At 36.9% G+C, this 18344-nt stretch overlaps 2 protein-coding genes across 2 annotated transcripts in view; one reads left to right on the top strand and one right to left on the bottom strand.

Moving 5' to 3' along the window:
- The window catches only part of LOC119785122 (potassium channel subfamily K member 2-like), a 58317-nt gene extending 54693 nt beyond the window's left edge, over positions 1 to 3624 (top strand). The window contains exon 7 of the mRNA XM_038287549.1: positions 1781 to 3624. Coding sequence (XP_038143477.1) covers positions 1781 to 2137 — 357 coding nt within the window. The 3' untranslated portion in view covers positions 2138 to 3624. The remainder of the gene's footprint in view (positions 1 to 1780) is intronic.
- Positions 3625 to 15633: 12009 nt separating this feature from the next.
- Positions 15634 to 16951, bottom strand: LOC119785092 (putative nuclease HARBI1). Its single transcript, XM_038287500.1, has 4 exons — positions 16528 to 16951; positions 16304 to 16416; positions 16111 to 16222; positions 15634 to 16010 (listed from the first exon to the last, which is right to left on the bottom strand). The coding sequence occupies exons 1-4, from the start codon at positions 16949 to 16951 to the stop codon at positions 15634 to 15636; spliced, it is 1026 nt and encodes a 341-aa protein (XP_038143428.1).
- Positions 16952 to 18344: the final 1393 nt, after the last annotated feature.

An 18344-nucleotide genomic window follows, 5' to 3' on the forward strand; every position in this document is an offset into this window, starting at 1 on the left:
CTCTCGCACACATTTAATATGCTTCCCTCTCGGGAGTGGGTACAGGGTTTTGTATGGGCGTTATTTTTAAAAAGTGGAGAGGGCGGGTCTGTTCAAAAATCCATAAAAAATCCTCCATTATACCTTTAAATCAGGTTTCCTGATTATTTTATATCAGGCAGAATTAAGTCATCTGATCACTATAACATGGTCAAAGAAGTGGTAATTATAATAGCTTTTAACACATATTCTTTATATTAAGGACCAAGGTTTGGCATTGCCTTTATGTCCACTTGATTTACAACAAAGCTGCTATCATTAACTTCTGCTGCTATTCTCAGAAAAGAAAACAAACCGTTAACCTACTTAAAAACATTTATAAACAGACTGTACTTAATATTTTAGACTTACAAAATCCTGATTTTTCTTTTTTTTTTTTGGTACAACATGAAATGATGAAAGTGAACTGTATTAGTTATCTGCTCTACAGTGGTAGTTGGAAGAAAACTTCATAGTGAAATTTGTATAACTCCATTTTTCCTTTGGGATAAGAAAAAAGCAGACTAGATTTTTTATTAAATGGATAAGAGGGGACACTTTACTTTAGCCAACAGTAACTAGAGTCCGACTTCTCAGTGAAAATCATCGGATCTGTCGCTTTGGAACATAATATTTGGGGTAACTATTCACTGCGTACATAGTAGCTACGTAGTTGGAGGAGAGATACAGCAGCACTCAGTGAATTTTAACTGGCAGCCACTTCGATATATGTTTAAGTAAAATTTAGGAGACAGGTTGGTTAAAAAAGTTAGAGATGCCACTGAAAAATCTGCTCGTTAGACATTTATAGAGCTTTTTAAGCTAAAAATGGCAACAGAGTGTACATTTATTTAAGTTGAAAAATCTGGGCTTCTCAGAGGACCATTACTCAGAGTTACAGATTAAAATTAAAACGTATATGTTGTTTTTTTTATTGAACAGAGAATCAGACTGCAGAGCTTTTAGACATCTTGTAAATTATTTTCTCCGGCATCATTATACTGGTAGACAGGTTCATAAATCTGTTTTTAAGCAGAAAACAGAGATAGAAGCGGGGAGAGCTGCAGATTTAAAGGTGAAACAGATTTACAGGGATATACAACATGCAATAAAATATATCTCCAAGTTTACAAGAGAAAATACGGTATGCTATAATAAAGTTTAACATATCTTTTTGTCTTTTGTCGTTAAGATATAAGAAACCTGCAAGAATTAAAGCACAAATAATAAAAATCAGTGTATAAATGATTTTTGAAATATAAGGTTTAATATATAAACTTTTGCTGCTTGTGAAGGAGGATAATCATTGATGCAGCTTAAAGGGAAGCCATACATGGATGGATGGATGGAATTTAAGTTGTTTCCATACTAAGGATGCATGATATATTGCTGTTGGCACCGGTATTGGCTGTTATTCGTAATTTTTTTATACATTCATGTTTTTGAGCCCTTTATAAATACTGCACTAAAGGCAGGCATCTGTCTATAACTATAAATATCGGTGTACTGTGGTAATCTTGTGTTCTTAACAATAGGAAAGCATTCAATAAATTGATGTTTGAGCTCATTTCTGGAAAATATTAACCCTATTGAAAGCGTTCGGGTTGAGTTGCTGTAGGTCCATCAGCCACCACCCCTAGAGCATCCCCACCAACTTTTATCACAAAGTTACATCCTTGAGAGGAGTTCTGTTCTCAGGATTGAATCAACTTGCATTAAAGCAGAAAAGTAATGGACATAAGTCTTCATTTTGTCTCTGCAGGTCGGGGAGTTTCGTGCCCACGCAGCTGAGTGGACGGCAAATGTATCAGCAGAGTTCAAAGAGACCCGCAGACGGCTCAGCGTGGACATCTATGATAGATTCCAGCGGGCTGCATCCATCAAGCGCAAGCTGTCATCTGAGCTGGGAGTCAACGCCTCTATGAACCAGGAGATGACCCCTGGTAAAAGGACGCTTTCAGCCAACCTGTGCGAAGACAGAGAGACATACCCTTCCTTGAAGCTCTCTCTGAGTCCCGTCCCAGGGGCTCTCACCAGGAACGGCAGCCTGTATCTGAACGGCCTTAGTCCTGAATGCGCCGATCGGCAGGAGATCGCCATCATTGAAAATTTCAAATGAAGAGCAATTTAAAAATGAGTTTCCGTACACTGGGGTTTACAACTGTGAGTTTGATGCCAAATTCTGTTGAGGTACCTGAATGAAGCAGATTGAGATTTAAACACCCAAGCACAAATCAGTCTTCAACCTGTCTACATATACCACACCCACTTAACCATGTCTAGCTGTTGCACGGATAAAAAAGTAGATAAAAATAAAAGTCAGACGTTTTTGAAGCTGTTTGCAACTGAGCCAAAAGAAATACAGTCCTTCTTGGAGCATGTTAGTTTTTTTTTTTCCACATTATTCCCAGAGGAACTACAAATATTAACGAGCAATATAGCGATTTGCTATTACACTGTAATAACAACTCTACAACTGGATCACACTGAGGATACTAATTCTTCAAAACACCAAATTCGTGGTGGATCTTTCCTGTGGGTCTTCACATGCTGAAATCCTGGAGGGAATGTTCCTTTTGTCATCTCTCATCTGTTGTTTCGGATATATCTGCCTTGCATTTGCCACTTAATCAAGCCTTTACTAAAAAGACGAATGTTGACATTTTAGTGTCTCCATAATCTATTCAGCCTAAAGAAATAATCCTCTAGTGCCTTAACAAAAACAACATTGGACAAGTGAAGCCAATGAAAGACTTTGCTTTCTTCGTCTACTCATCTGTGTTCAATTTGATCGCAGAGGAAATACAGACAGTTTTGGAAATATGGACATCTAAAGATTTTTTTTTTAAGTATCCTGTAAATGTTTTTGAATGAAAGTTGAGATCATAATATTTTTAAAAAAATGAACACATCGCCTGATACTCTGAAATAGTTGCATTCTGTCATCATTAGGTTTCACTCATCAAAATCCAACCTTTCCCTAAAACCAAAGGACCATCTGCTTAGGTCTTTGGTAAAAACTATGTGTTTGGTTTGTCTTAAATTTTCTCCTGCAAGATTTTCTAAGGAATCATCAAGTTTAAGCTACAGAAATAAGACACACAGCTTTGTTTGTTATTACTTTTTTAGCTGTCATTATTTTCCAGAGAAACAATGCATATGCAGTGCTTTGCAAAAGCATAATAACACCTTTACAATAGAACACCCTATCTAAATTTCTTTACAGCTCATGCACTTGGATTGAGCCTACAGGAGTCAATATATTCCCAAACCACCCTTTACACTTGGTTTGGATGTGATTGACCATTAAATTGTCATTATTATGGATTATGAGACCCATATAATGGTTTCAGGCTGTGCCTCTACCTTTTTGTATGTTTCTTATAGTTGATCATATGCAGCTTTTTGTTAAAAACAGCTACTAAAATTGCGTCTACAACGGAAGTTTTATGTACAACTGACCTATTTTATACTTCTTATCTAATTTATTTACAATGTACCTATTTTCTTTAGTCCCCTTTTAAAGCTTTACTTCAAATTAGTTCCCCGTTTCAGTTATACACATTGAATGTGCTTAAGATTACATTTTCTTGTTTGTTTGAGATGAGAAACGTGTGGATCCCATTTTATACAATATATACATAACTACTATAATAATGTTTAGATGACATACATATAAATCAATTAATTTATTAAAAAATAAATAATAGCCTTAGGGATAGAGTTAGGATTAATACTGTGATAACCTACTGAGCCGACTGGGAGGTTGGAGGCAGAATCTGAAGCCACTCTATGGGACTGATAACGACTAATCACAGCACTTCAATGGGCAGATAACATCGGAAACTGCTGCCTTTGCTGCAGTGGCAGCTGTTATTCACATTAGGTCTGTGCCTATCAGCTTTTCACATGTGGAAAGATTTTTTGTAGACCATCCTTTTTTTGGAAGATCTCAGTCTCTTTTAGATTTTTATTAAAAACATTTTATTTTGAGCAAATACTCCGGTAAGATGCATCCACACTGAACATAAACAATAAAAATGGACGTATCTATTTACATGCTACCCCTATGTAATGGCCAATCAGGGGCGAATTAAACGTCAGTGATGTGAAGGATGATGTTTGAACGCCAGTAAATGGCACGAGCTGGATGAGTAGAGAGAGGTGGATGGGCAAATACACTGAAGCAACATCAACAGTCTGAAATGTTTTGTCACATTAACCATTCAGGGACTGAATCTGTTTGTGAGGCAGGGTGAAGAAGTGCAAAGGAGATGTTGAGTTTAGCAGAGAATTGGAACCAGCAAGTGGATAGAGGCTCCTTCTATTCGATGACACATTGAAGTGATCTGGGTGAAATTCCACCACCTTGTTTACAAGAGACATAATTCTTTCTCTCTCCAGAGAGATATTGGTTGCTGGTAAAGCAAACAACAGTTGGCCCACATTGCAGTAATATGGCAGTGTTTTGTGTTCAGTGTGAATGCATCCTTAGATTTAGTACGTCTTGGCCCTTCTCTGTTCCAAAAACGTGTATTGCAGCTCTGTTTCTGTGCTTAGAGATACTTGAAGATGAACCTTTAATCCAGTCTCAAGTCTTTTGCAACTTTTAACATTTTCTTTTTCCAGACTTGGCCCGTAGTGACACTCTCCTTAAAAATTTTTTTATTTTATTTCAGTCATGCTTTGCTTTGCTATTCCTGTTTTAAAGCATGATTTGCAAAATACACAAAAAACTGTTTTCTTGTCATATTCTCCCACCTGAGCCATGAACTTGTGCAACTCCTCTCATTACCCTGGGTCTCTGATCCTCTTGTCTCATAAATGATCTCCTTGGTTGCATTTTGTTAGATATATACTCAGGGTTACTGCAGTAAAGGGACTGAATATCAATGCCTATGAAAATATAGAATCTTGTGGTTGGAATTTGATAAAATGTGCAAAAGTTTAAGGGGTGTGAGTACTCTTGCAAGGCACTGCTTTTTATTGTAACACTGAAGTCTGGGAACTTTTGTTGCATGCTGCGTCATTTGATTGAATTTGCCTGGAAACATTTCTTCTGTTCAAATAGATGGAATATTTCATTTTGTGATTGTAATGAATGTACACCACATGAAACCATTCATTTAGCCTTTGGCATGTTAAAACAGCGAATCAGTAACCAGGAATCTAATGGCAAATGCGGTGCAGCACTTGGATGAACTGAATAAATGAAGCCTCACTATGACTTATTCTAATATGTCTTACAGACCCCCCTCTGTGCTCACTGCTTCAAAACATTCCTATTCTTCATAACGTTTATCTAATGTCCCTCAGTGATGGTCTACAAACTTAGACTCTGTCTGCAAATGCATAACAAATGTCTTCACTTGTTAAGGTCCCAATTGGGTCTATGAAAAGTAATATGATTTATTAAAGACAGATTAGGGACTGCTATATTTTGCTATTTTTTTATTTTCTATCTTATAGTATGTATCAGTGAAGTTTGTCACATGTTTAGGACACAACAGACAGCAGGATAAAGAGATGCAAATGATAAAGTTAAGGTTTTAATTAGGGATGTCCTGATCTGATATTAAAATTGGTTATCAGTCCGATATTACCCAGACAAATAATTTCTGAGTTTCTTGACGGACATCTAAAAAACATCTAAAACTTTTGTTCCTTATTTTAGTCATATCTCTTGATCAAGCCTTTTCTAATATTCTACAGTATAAAATAAATAATGGCAGGTGTGATTTGTGCTAAAGTCGAATTGTATCAGTATCGGCAAATTCTCAAATCTGCAATATCGGAATGAAAAAGTTTTATCGGGACACTGTGCTTTTAAAGGAAAAATCAATGAAAATTACTGTAAACAAAGTGTTATAGAAACAAGAATAAAGACAACAGTAGAAACCAGCGGAGGATAAGATTGACTGACACTTAAATGTTTGGGATTTTGATGGCTGAAGGAACACATAATGTATGCAGAATTAATAAAATGAGAAAATGGCTGATATGGAGAAAACCAGGAAAGACTACAAACTACAGAGTGTAACTTAAAGTAATTTATTAAGATTAAAGCCAAAGGGACTAAGGAATTCACAAGATCAACAAGATCAACAGCAAACATAATTCAACAATAATTAATTCATGAAAAGGATTGCAGAATAAAACATGAACTGAGATCAACAGAGAATAACATTAACTAAAGTCTGTAATTTCCAGCTGTACAAAACAAAAAACTAAAGTCTTAAAACATGGCAATGAAATGAATAGGGAAGCTTTACCAAAGTAAATCTAATGTATAAAAGTATCAGTTGAAAAACAGTATCTTAGAAAGATCTAAATGTGATTAAAAACGCCGGGTAAATTCAGAAAGATGGAGCCGCTGAACACATTACAGAGGTCATTCAAACATGTTCAGTATTCCTGATAGAGATTTGTTTCCAGTGGCCTGAACCAATGCCAAGCTATGATACATAAGTAGGGATCATGCAAAAAATATACAAAATATATAACATTTTTTTACCAGTTAGCATTTCTTTCCAAATATTTCAGAATTTCCCATTAAATTATTGAAATTATACATAATCCAATAAAAATGTATAAAAATTATACATTTTTTACTGGACTTGTGCATATAGGTTAACCCAAAGTATATTTTTCATGAGAAAAAATATGTTTTATGATGGTTTCAGAAAAACTAATAAAATAGACCAGCTGTTCCTATAAATCTCAGGAGTGCAGCCGTCTAACCTATTGTCAACATGAGTGACATCGTCCAAAAAGGCAGATGTTTTGGCAGGTTGCTTGTCTGAAGCATATTAATGTATTTTGACACAATCCTAAATGGGAAATTCATTAGCAATGACCACAACACAGCAATTTGTATTGTACATCAATGAATGAGATTTTTATACTATTTAAAGGCCACTTTTACAAAAGAGAGAATGATCCTTCACAAGGTGGAAGCATTTAAGAGCTGCCAATCTTTCCACTCGCTGTCGGAACACACAAACCACACAGACAATGCAAAAAAAGGATGACTTACAGCTTCATTATAGACTATAAAAACCTATGTGAGCACATTAAATGCAGAAATTTATGACAGTACAATTAAACAGCCAAACGTAAGATGACGGCTTCGAAGTATTGATGCAAAAGGTGGCTCTGCATGTAGAAAAATCGTGGCGTGACCAAAATATTTCCCATGACAGTGTTCTACTTTAAGTTGTATTTTAAAGAAGAAAACTGATCTATCACCCCAGAATGCATCATGTCAACCTATATACCTATCACTGAGCTGCAAAATGGAAAACATTAACTATTTGATTTAATCAGTTTGTGTTTAAAAGACGATTCACTTTTTCCTTTTGTCGTATGGTTTTATGAATGTTTTGGTTTGCTACACTTGTGGTAGAAAAAAATTAAATCACTTCTATGTAAAACTTTTTAAGAAGTTATTAAGTGGATTTTTTGTCAATAGTATAAAGATATAATCTTAAACTAATGACATTTCTCATGTAAATGTACCGCTATAAAACCAGGTAAAGACCAGCGTATAATAATAATAATAATAATGTGCATCCATTTAAATAAACTTTTAATCAATACTTGCATTATTTACCAATGGAAGGTTTCAATCCAGTAAATAGGCTAAACTTATGGAAATACATCTGTTTTACAGCCTGTTTTAAGTCAAAGGTTTGCTCTTTTTTTTCTTGGTTGTCGTTCGCGAGTGCTCTGGCTTATGCAGAGTGGAACATACATGAGTCCTCTAAGGCAGGAACTGTCATATTTTATCATATTAAAAAAGCAACTTAAGCCCTATACAGTATCAGCAAGAACAGAGACATTTCTTCTTCTCTCTCTCTTCTTTTCTCTTTTCTTGCAGCTTAATCTTGACATGTCATCTGAGTAGATCTTTTTTCTTCTGTGTTATCACTCAAGTACTTTATACAAATTATTATACACAAACTTTCCTGTAAAGTGTTAAATATTGTGACCAGAAAGAACTTCTTTTCTTGTTCTTGCTACCTCAATTTACAGTGAAAATTTCTCTGTTGTTGCACCCGTTGTATTGGCTTTGAATATATTTTTTTTTTTTTACAAAGTATTTCATAGCCTCCATATATTTATAACATAGATTTGTAGTACACTAAGGAAAAGAAAGTGTTTTGTCTCAGAGCAATCCACTCTAATCTTGGCATTGGTTCAGTATTTATAGCCTCCTCATCAAGAAGTTATCATGCTGCTTTTTGCTCATCAGCTTCTGGAATTGACAAGCCAAGGCAAAAAAATCTAAGTGTATTCATGGAAAGTTATTACATAACCCTTCAGACCATGTGAGGCCACATTCAAAGAAAGACTGTTATTATGACAGTATACATTAGCATTAGTGAAGGTCTGGGGTAATTATAGAGTTTGATGAAATGTATTAGATTTCCACCCACAGAAGGGTTTCCTTCTAATAAAGCATCCTCTTCTTTTCTTAAGTTTACAGCTTTTGCACTAATTAGGTCTCTGGTTCACAAAGGAATCCAAACTCAAGCATGTTGAATGTATCTACCTATTCATGAGAAAAGCTTCATTTTGAATGTAAACACATATGTCTTTCAACTGTGAAAATATGCCTTTTTTTCAGCCCTGATTTACATGCACAAAGCCATAGAAGTTTTTATAAAGTTCAGAAAATCCAATTTCAGGCTTAGCAATGGCTAGTGTTTGCATGAGATTCTTGTAAATCTGTCTCTTATGCCTCATTTACTTCCATTCGCATCTTTCAAAACCATCATTGCATGCTTCTTTCAATGCATTTCTAAACACTGGAATTTTGTTCACTATGCCAGGCTTTGCATTGATTCTTATGACTGTATGACTTGTATGTTTCCCGTATGTTAATATTTTAATGTTGCTATGTCACTTTAAAATCATGACACTTTTCAGAATGTTTAGAATAAAATACTTTTTATGCAAAAACACACTGATCATCATTTTTTCTCTTTAAGCCCTAAAGAACAGATGTTTCAACAGTCAGAAAATCTTGATATCTTCAAAGAAGAAGCTAATAAATTACAAAAAGAGTTTCAGTTGTTTATAATCCATAACCCATAACAAAAAAAGGATAATCACCAGTTGTTATAAACAAAAGGACCTCTCGAAAGTGAGAATGACGAATCAGTTTGTAGCTGCTGTTTGCAACAAACACAAGGATGAATTCAGCACATGGACATGGACAGAACATTAGAGAACTGGGGGATGAGAAAACAGCAAAGATCATGCTATGGCATCAGCAACCAAATATTAAGATGACCACAGGTGTTGTTGCACACAGAATTTTCTTCAATAAGGAAATATCTTGTTTTGTAAATTTTTTTCTACGTTTTTATGAATAAGTTAAAAATTGTGACTAAAATTGTAATGTCCTTTTAACAAATGAAATGATCAAATAATCTCTCCTTCTCATCCAGACCCACACTTTGAATCTGGAAAGTATTCAAACAGTGCATGTTTTCCACATTTAGTTACGTTGCGGCTTTATTTCAGTCAAGAAAATATCTTTCCTCATCCAACGCCCTATTATGATGTTTTGAACGTCTTGTTGTGGACCTGCGTCTGTTTTCTAAACGTGGTTTGTAAATACAGAGCATTGTGTTCGCCTTGATGTGTTCCCATCTCCAAGCTGTCTTATTGACTCTGCTCTGTCTACTGCTGGAGAAAAACACAGTAACAATGTTCACATCATTACACATAATCACTAATGAACAAAAATGGCCCAATAGTCCTGCCATGAGCAGACTGGGTGAACAGGTCCAAAGACACGATCTCAGATGAAACACTACCATAATAGCTGGAGGAAATGTACTTCCTGTTCATTACTTTCATTATAGAAAACTCATGACTCGGCCTAAATGACTTCACACAAATTATTCTCATTAAATCCACAAAGTTTATTATCATTTAACCTTTTTAGGGTAATTCAGGGCACCTTCGGCAAACAAATCCTACAAAATAAGTTTACAAAACCAGAGACTCTGTACAGATGTATTTACTGACCTTTTTTGCCAAAGGAAAGGTAAGAAAACTCAGCTGGAAATCTAGCGAACACTAAATTTGCAGTAGGTGAAAGACCTGAACTTGTAGTTTAAAGATCTTTTTAGTTAATATTATACCAATTTTGCAAGTTATCAGTTGTTCAAGGTAAATTGTTGCCCATTCAGACCCTGATTCTGCTGGAGCTGTCCTTATGTGAAGAGAAACTTATTCATCTCCACTGTCCTTCACTGCACTTTGCTTCCAGAACATTGCGGTGAACTGATTATTCTTCTATTGGAAAGAAATTAATGGTATTTGGAGCACTCTGAGTGGCATTTTAGTTGTGATCTATTATTAATAAACTGTATTTAGCAGAAACGTCTTGGTTCAATGAACATAATGTTAATTTTAAATCTGTGAGGGTTATGAATAATTCTGATCTTAAACAGTTATACACAAAGTACCAAAAGGGGAAATTAAGATATTGAAAAAACATGTTCGCACAGAGTAGCTTTAAAACAAAGAATGTGTCTTTGGTTTAGTTAAAAATCAGCAATGTTGCTTTTAAACAATCAGTGTTTCCACACAGAACAACAAAACACACAATGACCAAGAGTGCAAAACAATACATTTGGGCTGAGTCACGAGCTACACACTGTTCTCCCCGCTTCACAAGTACAGCACAGACAGAGCGGGTTACCACTGAGTCACTGCCTTAACACCTTAAATTCATTTGCCTTTCTTTAGGTCACTTGACTGCTGTGTTCTCCTGGACATAAAAGCACTTTGAGCGGCTTTTTCCGATTATTAAATCTCATGTTGACCTTGCTAGTAGGTTGTTTTTTTTATTTTATATCATTGGCTTTCCAGTGTTCTGAGTGCAGAAATGTAAGCCATCTGTAAAATAAAGCAGGAGCCTGATCTGAACAAATTTGAGATAATTTATACAAACCAACAGCTCTAGAGAGATAATGAACATCACATTCAAAGCAACAGGATCAAAGGACATTCTGTGCTTGGACTTTCTCTAAAGTCCAAGCAGTTCGTGATTCTGATGCACAAATCTTTTTCACAGCTTGTTTGGAAATACGAGACACACATGATAAAGCATTATGGATCTAGAAAAGGGTCCCCCCAGCTGGAGATCTGTTGGTTTATTAGCGATTCTGTCTGCAGTGACATCAGAGGCGAACAGTGACTCAGCCACCAACCACGACATCTCAGGCTGGAGAGGTACACACACACACACAAACACACACACACACACACACACACACACAGGAAGGTTACCTCACACAATCAGAGTGATGAGGAGCTGAGTGTCTATGTGAGGCATTACATTTCCATGACAGATCCTCTTCAGATATCAAGGTTGCCTGGACATTGCATTGACCCGGTGATGTTGTCGCCTGTTCAGTGTTTTGATTCAGGTTTTTTCAGCCCTGAAGTACCACTAAGCAGACCTGCTGAGGTCACAACAACCCGCTGAATTAATTGCAGACTATTGACTGGTGATGTGCTTTCAAAGGAACCCCATTCAGGCTTGAATTTTCTGTGTAGTCACATTTTAGACACAAAAGAAAAAAATAGATTTTTTTAGTGTGTAGACATTTTAAACTTGATGCAACTAAAATTTTGCAACATATTTAAACCTTTAAGATCACCAGGCATATAATTACACACAAAAATAATATATAATATTAATACGTAGATACTGAGCAATGTATTTACCGGTACTACACCAGTTATCCCCAACCTGAGGTACTCGTACCCGTATTGGTCCGTAAGTGCACTGCAAGGGGTACATGAAAATGTTCTATTTTTTAGGTAATAAAATAAAAATGGGCTGGAATCTGTTTGCTTTCTGAGGCCCCAATTGAAAATTAAACAAGCGTTTATCAACCAAAAGTTAGTTTTTCTTCTATGTTTGAGTTCACCTGCAGCATTGACACACATCAAAACCAGTCAGAGGAACAGCCTGGATGTAGGGAACAGCTGGTTTTCACATCGAGCTGTCGGAGCTCATCAAAGTAGTTCAGGTGCCTGTTTCAATAAGGAAGTTCAACCAACTCTGAGTTAAAACTTGAACTCTGAGTTGACTTATCCTAAGATTGGAAACTCTGAGTTTTGGGTTTCAGAACAGCTGAAATGAGTTAGTTCAATCAACTCTAAATTGACTGATTCTGAGTTAAGCGCGTGCACCACAAATATAAAAAGCCATTATCAATGGAGCACAGATATTACGAGTCACCATGGCAACAGCGTCAGACAAAAAAAGGTGTGCATATTTCTCACCAGCAGAACTGGATGTGCTTATGCAAGCATATGCAGAATTTGAACTTGTATTTTTTTAAAAAGCAACACGGCTGCAGCGGCGAAGGAGAGAGAGTTAGCTTGGGTGAAAATAGCTGCTAGAGTCAATGCGTAAGTTTACATTTTAATTACTTTTATACAGTGTTGGGTGTAATGAATTAAGTTACTTAAGTCATATAAATAATGTAATTAAATTAAAGACTATAAAACAATAGTGGATTTAATATCAAATTTTAAAAGGTATATTTTGATTTGAACTTTCTCCCTCTAGTTACACACTTTGGTCAATTTAAGATTAATTCATGCAATTGAATATTGTTTATTTGAAAGCATTAGAAGTGCAGTTTCTTGTCTCTCCTTGGATTGTTCAAGTGGTTGAGGTTGATTTGGGATTTAGAAAGTAATTAATAAGTAAGTAAAACAAATTAATAAGTAGACCAATACTTTCTAGAGACAGTAATTATTACATTAATCTAATTAGACTTGTTGAAGATAAAATTTGTAGTTAGTAATTAAGAACTATTTTAGAGTAACTTACCCAACTGTTATAATATCAGAGGTGAAACTGGAAGAACAGTATTTTATTAAACCTAAATTAGTTTTCATAGATAGGTGCAATACTGCAGGCATCAAAAGAACATGGCAGCAGCTGAAAATGAAATATGAAAACATACTTCAAGCAGGTAAGCCTTGAGCACATCATGGGAGCAGTGATGGGACTAACGGCGTTGAAACTAACGGCGTTACTAACGCCGTTACCTTGTTTTAGTAACGAGTAATCTAACTAATTACTTTGACTGTAACTATAACGCAGTTACCATTGCAGACACCCCGTTACTGCGCGTTACTCAGGTCGCACAATGAACCTTTTTTCATGATAGGACTCGTGCGCAGCTGCGTGAAGCTGACACCCCACCCACGTCAAAAAACTCTGCAAATAGACTGAATGGTTAGTGCAACGTTAGTGCAGATTTGTGCAGAAAAAAATATTGTTTGTGCTACTTTTGTTTAAGAGATATTAAAGATTTATTTTAGGTCATCCAGAGGTGCGCGCCTTGTCATGAGAGAGGGGAGGATGAGAATCCGTCTGTCAGTTGAATAGGTTGGTGTTTCTGCTGGTGGGTGTTAACGTACAGCACACACAGAGAGATGGAGAGTGATGATGACTCCAGCAGCAAAACAGCGTTTTCCACATGGAAATACCGGTGTTACGTAGAGCTGCGTTTCCCCATCACATAACGGTTTCCTCTGCATCTCCACACAGCGCAGGCGGCAAGAGTCACCGCGCAAGCGACATGAAACGCGCATGCTCGCTAAAGGCGCGCAACAGTCGCTCTGTGCTCGCGCCACAGGAGAACTGTGGAGAGCGGGAACGATCAAATGAACCTGACAACAGCCAGAAATGATAGCCTATATGGAGAAAGGGAGAAATCTGGATGGATGGATGGATGGATGGATGGATGGATGGATGGATGGATGGATGGATGGATGGATGGATGGATGGATGGATGGATGGATGGATGGATGGATGGATGGATACTCTGCCTTCTCAACCTACTGTATTTTTTATTTTAAACATTATTTGATGGCCTTTGTGGCAGGGATGGAGATCCATATTTTATGTCACACACAGAGTATACATCTAGATAGATAGATGGATAGATAGATGTTGCAGTATCTATAACAACCCAAACACACAGGATTTCAGAATTAGACATCCCCAGTTATTAATTTCATATACTCACCGGATCTGAATGTCCTGTTATAAAACTTTACATCGCGTTCCCCCCTGATGTCATTTACGTTGAGTTGCAATAAATGCTTAACTCTCTGCAGGTTCTTGTCTTTGTCGTCCGCTCTATTCAGCTGGCTTTAGAAACACACGGTGAGAAGGTGGGGGCTGGGTGGTGAGGTTTACGGGGGCGAGAAACGCAAAAGTAACGCAATAGTTACTTTTACTAGTAACTAGTTACTTTTATTGTGGAGTAACTCAGTTAGTAACTCAGTTACTTTTTGGGAGAAGTAACTAGTAACTATAACTAATTACTTTTTCAAAGTAACGTGCCCAACACTGCATGGGAGTAGAGTAGCTACCTGGCTTTACAAACATTTGACATATTAAATGACTAAATGGCATTCAGTGTCTAGCAGTGCAGCAGCATTTTTGACATAGGTCTAAATGTTCATTCTCATTTGACTTCTACTCAGCCAACAGAAAGAAGGCAGAGGCTCGTAAAACAGGGGGAGGACCTACACCACCACCCCTGACAAATGCAGAAGAGATGGCCCTGAGCCTAAATGCTGGAAGGCCAATGGCTGAGGGAATTCCTGGAGGGACGTCATCAGAGCCAGTCACTCCAGAAGATTTAAGTGCCTTCATAAAATGTAAGAGGTCTACCTACAGTGTTATTTTTTTATGTAGACTAAATGTGATATTTCCATTTATATTACTTTAGGTTGGTTTTTTTGTTGGTCCCAACAGATTCGGATGGTAATATCTGCCTCTTGGAGCCTCCTGTCCCAACAGTACCCCATCCAGTTGTCAGTAGCCTACTCCATACACCATCAATTATGACAAATAGTATTATAAAGTGTGACAAATAGTATTATAAAGTGTACTCAAATGCTCATCTTCACAGGATGATGGGGATGAAGAAACTTTTTCTGCTGCCACAGACAGGCCTAGAGAGGTCATTTTAATATTATTTGTCTACACATCAAACAATCTACACATTCACATTTATATGTGGAGTAGCCTATAGAATCCAAGTTTATATCTATAAATGGTCAGTCTTATCTCTACACCCCAGAGTGTGGAAGAACAGCATGAAGAAGGTCCATCAACTTCTGGTGCACAGATGGACACAGTTCAGTGATTTACAGTAAATGCCAGTTTCATTCTGAATTGTAGACTACATTCATGATGTGACTCTAGTCTAATGTATTTTCAGTTGCCAGTTAAGGAGTTATATAGACTTCTTCTTATTAAAAAGATAGAAAAAAACAGCAAAGAACCCATAAAAGGCAGATCTGGAAATCGACATTCTGAAACTAAAGCTAGAGGTGAGTGTATGGTCACAGGTGAATTCTAGGAAGTATTGAAACAATTTTAAAATCTTTTTTTTTTTTTTAGCAAATGAAGAACACCATATAAATTGCTGTGATTTTGTTTATTAATTAGTTTATTTTGTGGTTGCATTTGTATCAATAAAGAACACCATAAATTGCTGTGATTTTGTGTTTATTCATTTTTTTTTGTGGTGGTGGTGGATATCATGTGTATTAATCTGAGAAGACATTGCGGCATATCATATCCCGGACTACCCTTCCATCCTGGAAATCTGCAGGATTGATGGGCTCTTCCTCAGGGTCTTGTAATTGTAGGGCAGGGTGTTGCTCCCCTCTAATTATGGCAATATTATGGAGAACAACACATGCCACAATAATGTCGCAGGCCCTTTCAGGGGTTACCCTGAGGTGACGTAGGCACTGGAAACTTGCTTTCAACAGGCCTATGGTCATCTCCACCCGGGCTCTCGTCCTGCAGTGTGCCACATTGAAGCGCTGCTGTGGGCCTGGTTCAGGTTCTGGGTAAGCGGCCATAAGATTTGGTCGGCATGGGTAACCCCTATCTCCGAGCAGAAAGCCATCAATCTCTCCTGTAAGAAAGTTCACATTGCTTTAGAGCTGCATAGAAATTCCCCTGTAAGTGTTTAGTGCATACATTGAAATATGTGTAAAGGATATACATTTACTTACCCCTTTCCAGTCTGTTGCTCAGGGTTGACTCCCGATAGATTCTTGAGTCATGAACAGAGCCAGGCCACTTGGCCTCCACATTTGTAATTATATGTGCAGCATCACATATGATCTTGACAGTGCAAAGAATGAGAGATGTTACAGTATTGTGGTGTAGTCTTTGACCATTAGAAACAGTAGGCTGTTAGTGTACCTGCACATTAATACTGTGGATGGATCTCCTGTTCACATAGTCCGCTTCATTTTCAGAAGGTGCAATGATCGGAATATGTGTGCCATCAATGCATCCAACCACATTCGGAAATCCTAAAGGGAATTCTAATTATTAGGTTACTTCCAGGGGTCACAGCAAGATATTCTTAACTGAATGTAATTTATCAGGTTAGCCTCATTTAAACCGATTTATACACCACTGACCTGCAATCCTGTGAAACTCCTCTTTGATGACTCTCACGGGTTTGTGCCCAGGAAACAATACAAAAATTCTCAGAAAGCGCTTAAGAGCTAGGCACACTTTCCTTACCGCTCTGCAAACAGTAGCCTTACTAATATGTTCAGCATCCCCGATGTTATAAAGAAAACTTCCATTTGCAAAGAAACATAAGGCAACGCAAAGAATCTGCTCGGATGTAAGAGCACGGCCACGATGGTTGATGTTTCTGATGTAAGGATGGATGAGATTATGGATGTATCTTATTGACTGTAAAGAAAAACGGTAACGCTCAAATAAAAATGGATAGGGATATGACAAAAAATCCACTCTGGGCCTCAAAATCCTTTCCCGACATAAATGTAGCTCCCTATGAAGTAATACAGCCTCTTCGTCAACAGGATCATCCATAAAAGGACATGCCATTTCATTCCCTTTGATGCGCTCTACGTGACTAAAATGTGTGCAATGAATATGTCCCCAAAGAATCATTTAGGTGCTTAAACACCACTTACTCTTTAAAAAAGGGGAGGAGACCAAAATAAGCTCTGGATTTTCTGAAGAAAACCTGCTCCCGACCAGGTTAGGTTCACAGAGTAAATTGCCATGGTAACTGTCTCTGAGTATATGTTACCTCTCTTTCAGAAACGGTCTTGACTTACTCTGCTTTCTCAGGTTTAACTTACCTCCTTTCTGAAACAGGCCCCAGGTGTCTTGTTTAAAACAAAGTAAAACTGATTAATCATGCTGACATGACATGCTGTTCTGTATTTTGTTTCTAATTAATCAAGTTTAAATGTCATAAGGGAGTTGCTCAGAGCAGCTCCAGTTTTATAAATACAGGTTTATAATAGCATTTTATTTTGTATTAATGTTTGATTCCTTACTAACTTCTGAGCAACATGTTGTTTTTTTTTAGAGGGAAATAATAAAATGCCCAATGATTAAATTCTCATGTTAAAAAATTAAGTAAAACAATTTTATAATCAGTTACTGTACGTTCCACTTTTGGACAATCAATACTTGCCTTGGAGGGGTACTCAAGGTATGAAAAAATGCCCAAAGTGGTACGCAAGTAAAAAAGGGTGGGAAACACTAAACTAGACCACCAACCGAAAGGGAACATTAGTTTAGTTCTAGATGATTTAATGATAAACAATTGATATCAACATATTTTCAATTGAAAGTCATGAGATGGAAAATTAGCTGGAAAATATATGAAACAGTCAGACAAAGAATGAGTCAAGTGGTGGTGGAGGTTTGACAGGACCAAATGCAGACACAAAAGCTGAAGAGGTTTCCTGGAGATTTAATTAAGCAAAAGTTCAACAGAAGAAAAAATCCAAAACATAAATCCACAAAATCCACAAAAACTGATAACCAAGAATACTCACAAAAAGGGGGCAAAAAATGACAAAATTAAATGGGAGAGACAAACAAAAACCAGGCAAATTAACAGATTGGGAGCAGGAGTTAAAAGAGAAAATGAAGGGAGCTAGAGAGAAGGAGACTGACACATGACGGCAAACAAGAAATATCTAAGAACTCAAATACAATCAAAAATGACTAGAACACAAAAATGGAAATAAGACCAATGAAAACTCAGAGATGAAAGTTGAACAAAACCATGACACCTTTTAAACAGGTTACAGATTAGTATGCCAACACATTGTGATCTTGTGCTTGCAGCCTTTGTTCAACGATTGCTTTACTTAAGGTAAAATCAGAGGGAATCTTGGAGACAAGAAAACTGCACATGATGAATAATAAAAAGTTAGAACCATGTGAAAGCCATCTTAATTTG

This window comes from Cyprinodon tularosa, unplaced genomic scaffold (assembly GCF_016077235.1).
Source record: "Cyprinodon tularosa strain WSP-4 unplaced genomic scaffold, ASM1607723v1 ctg24, whole genome shotgun sequence".
NCBI lineage: Eukaryota > Metazoa > Chordata > Actinopteri > Cyprinodontiformes > Cyprinodontidae > Cyprinodon > Cyprinodon tularosa.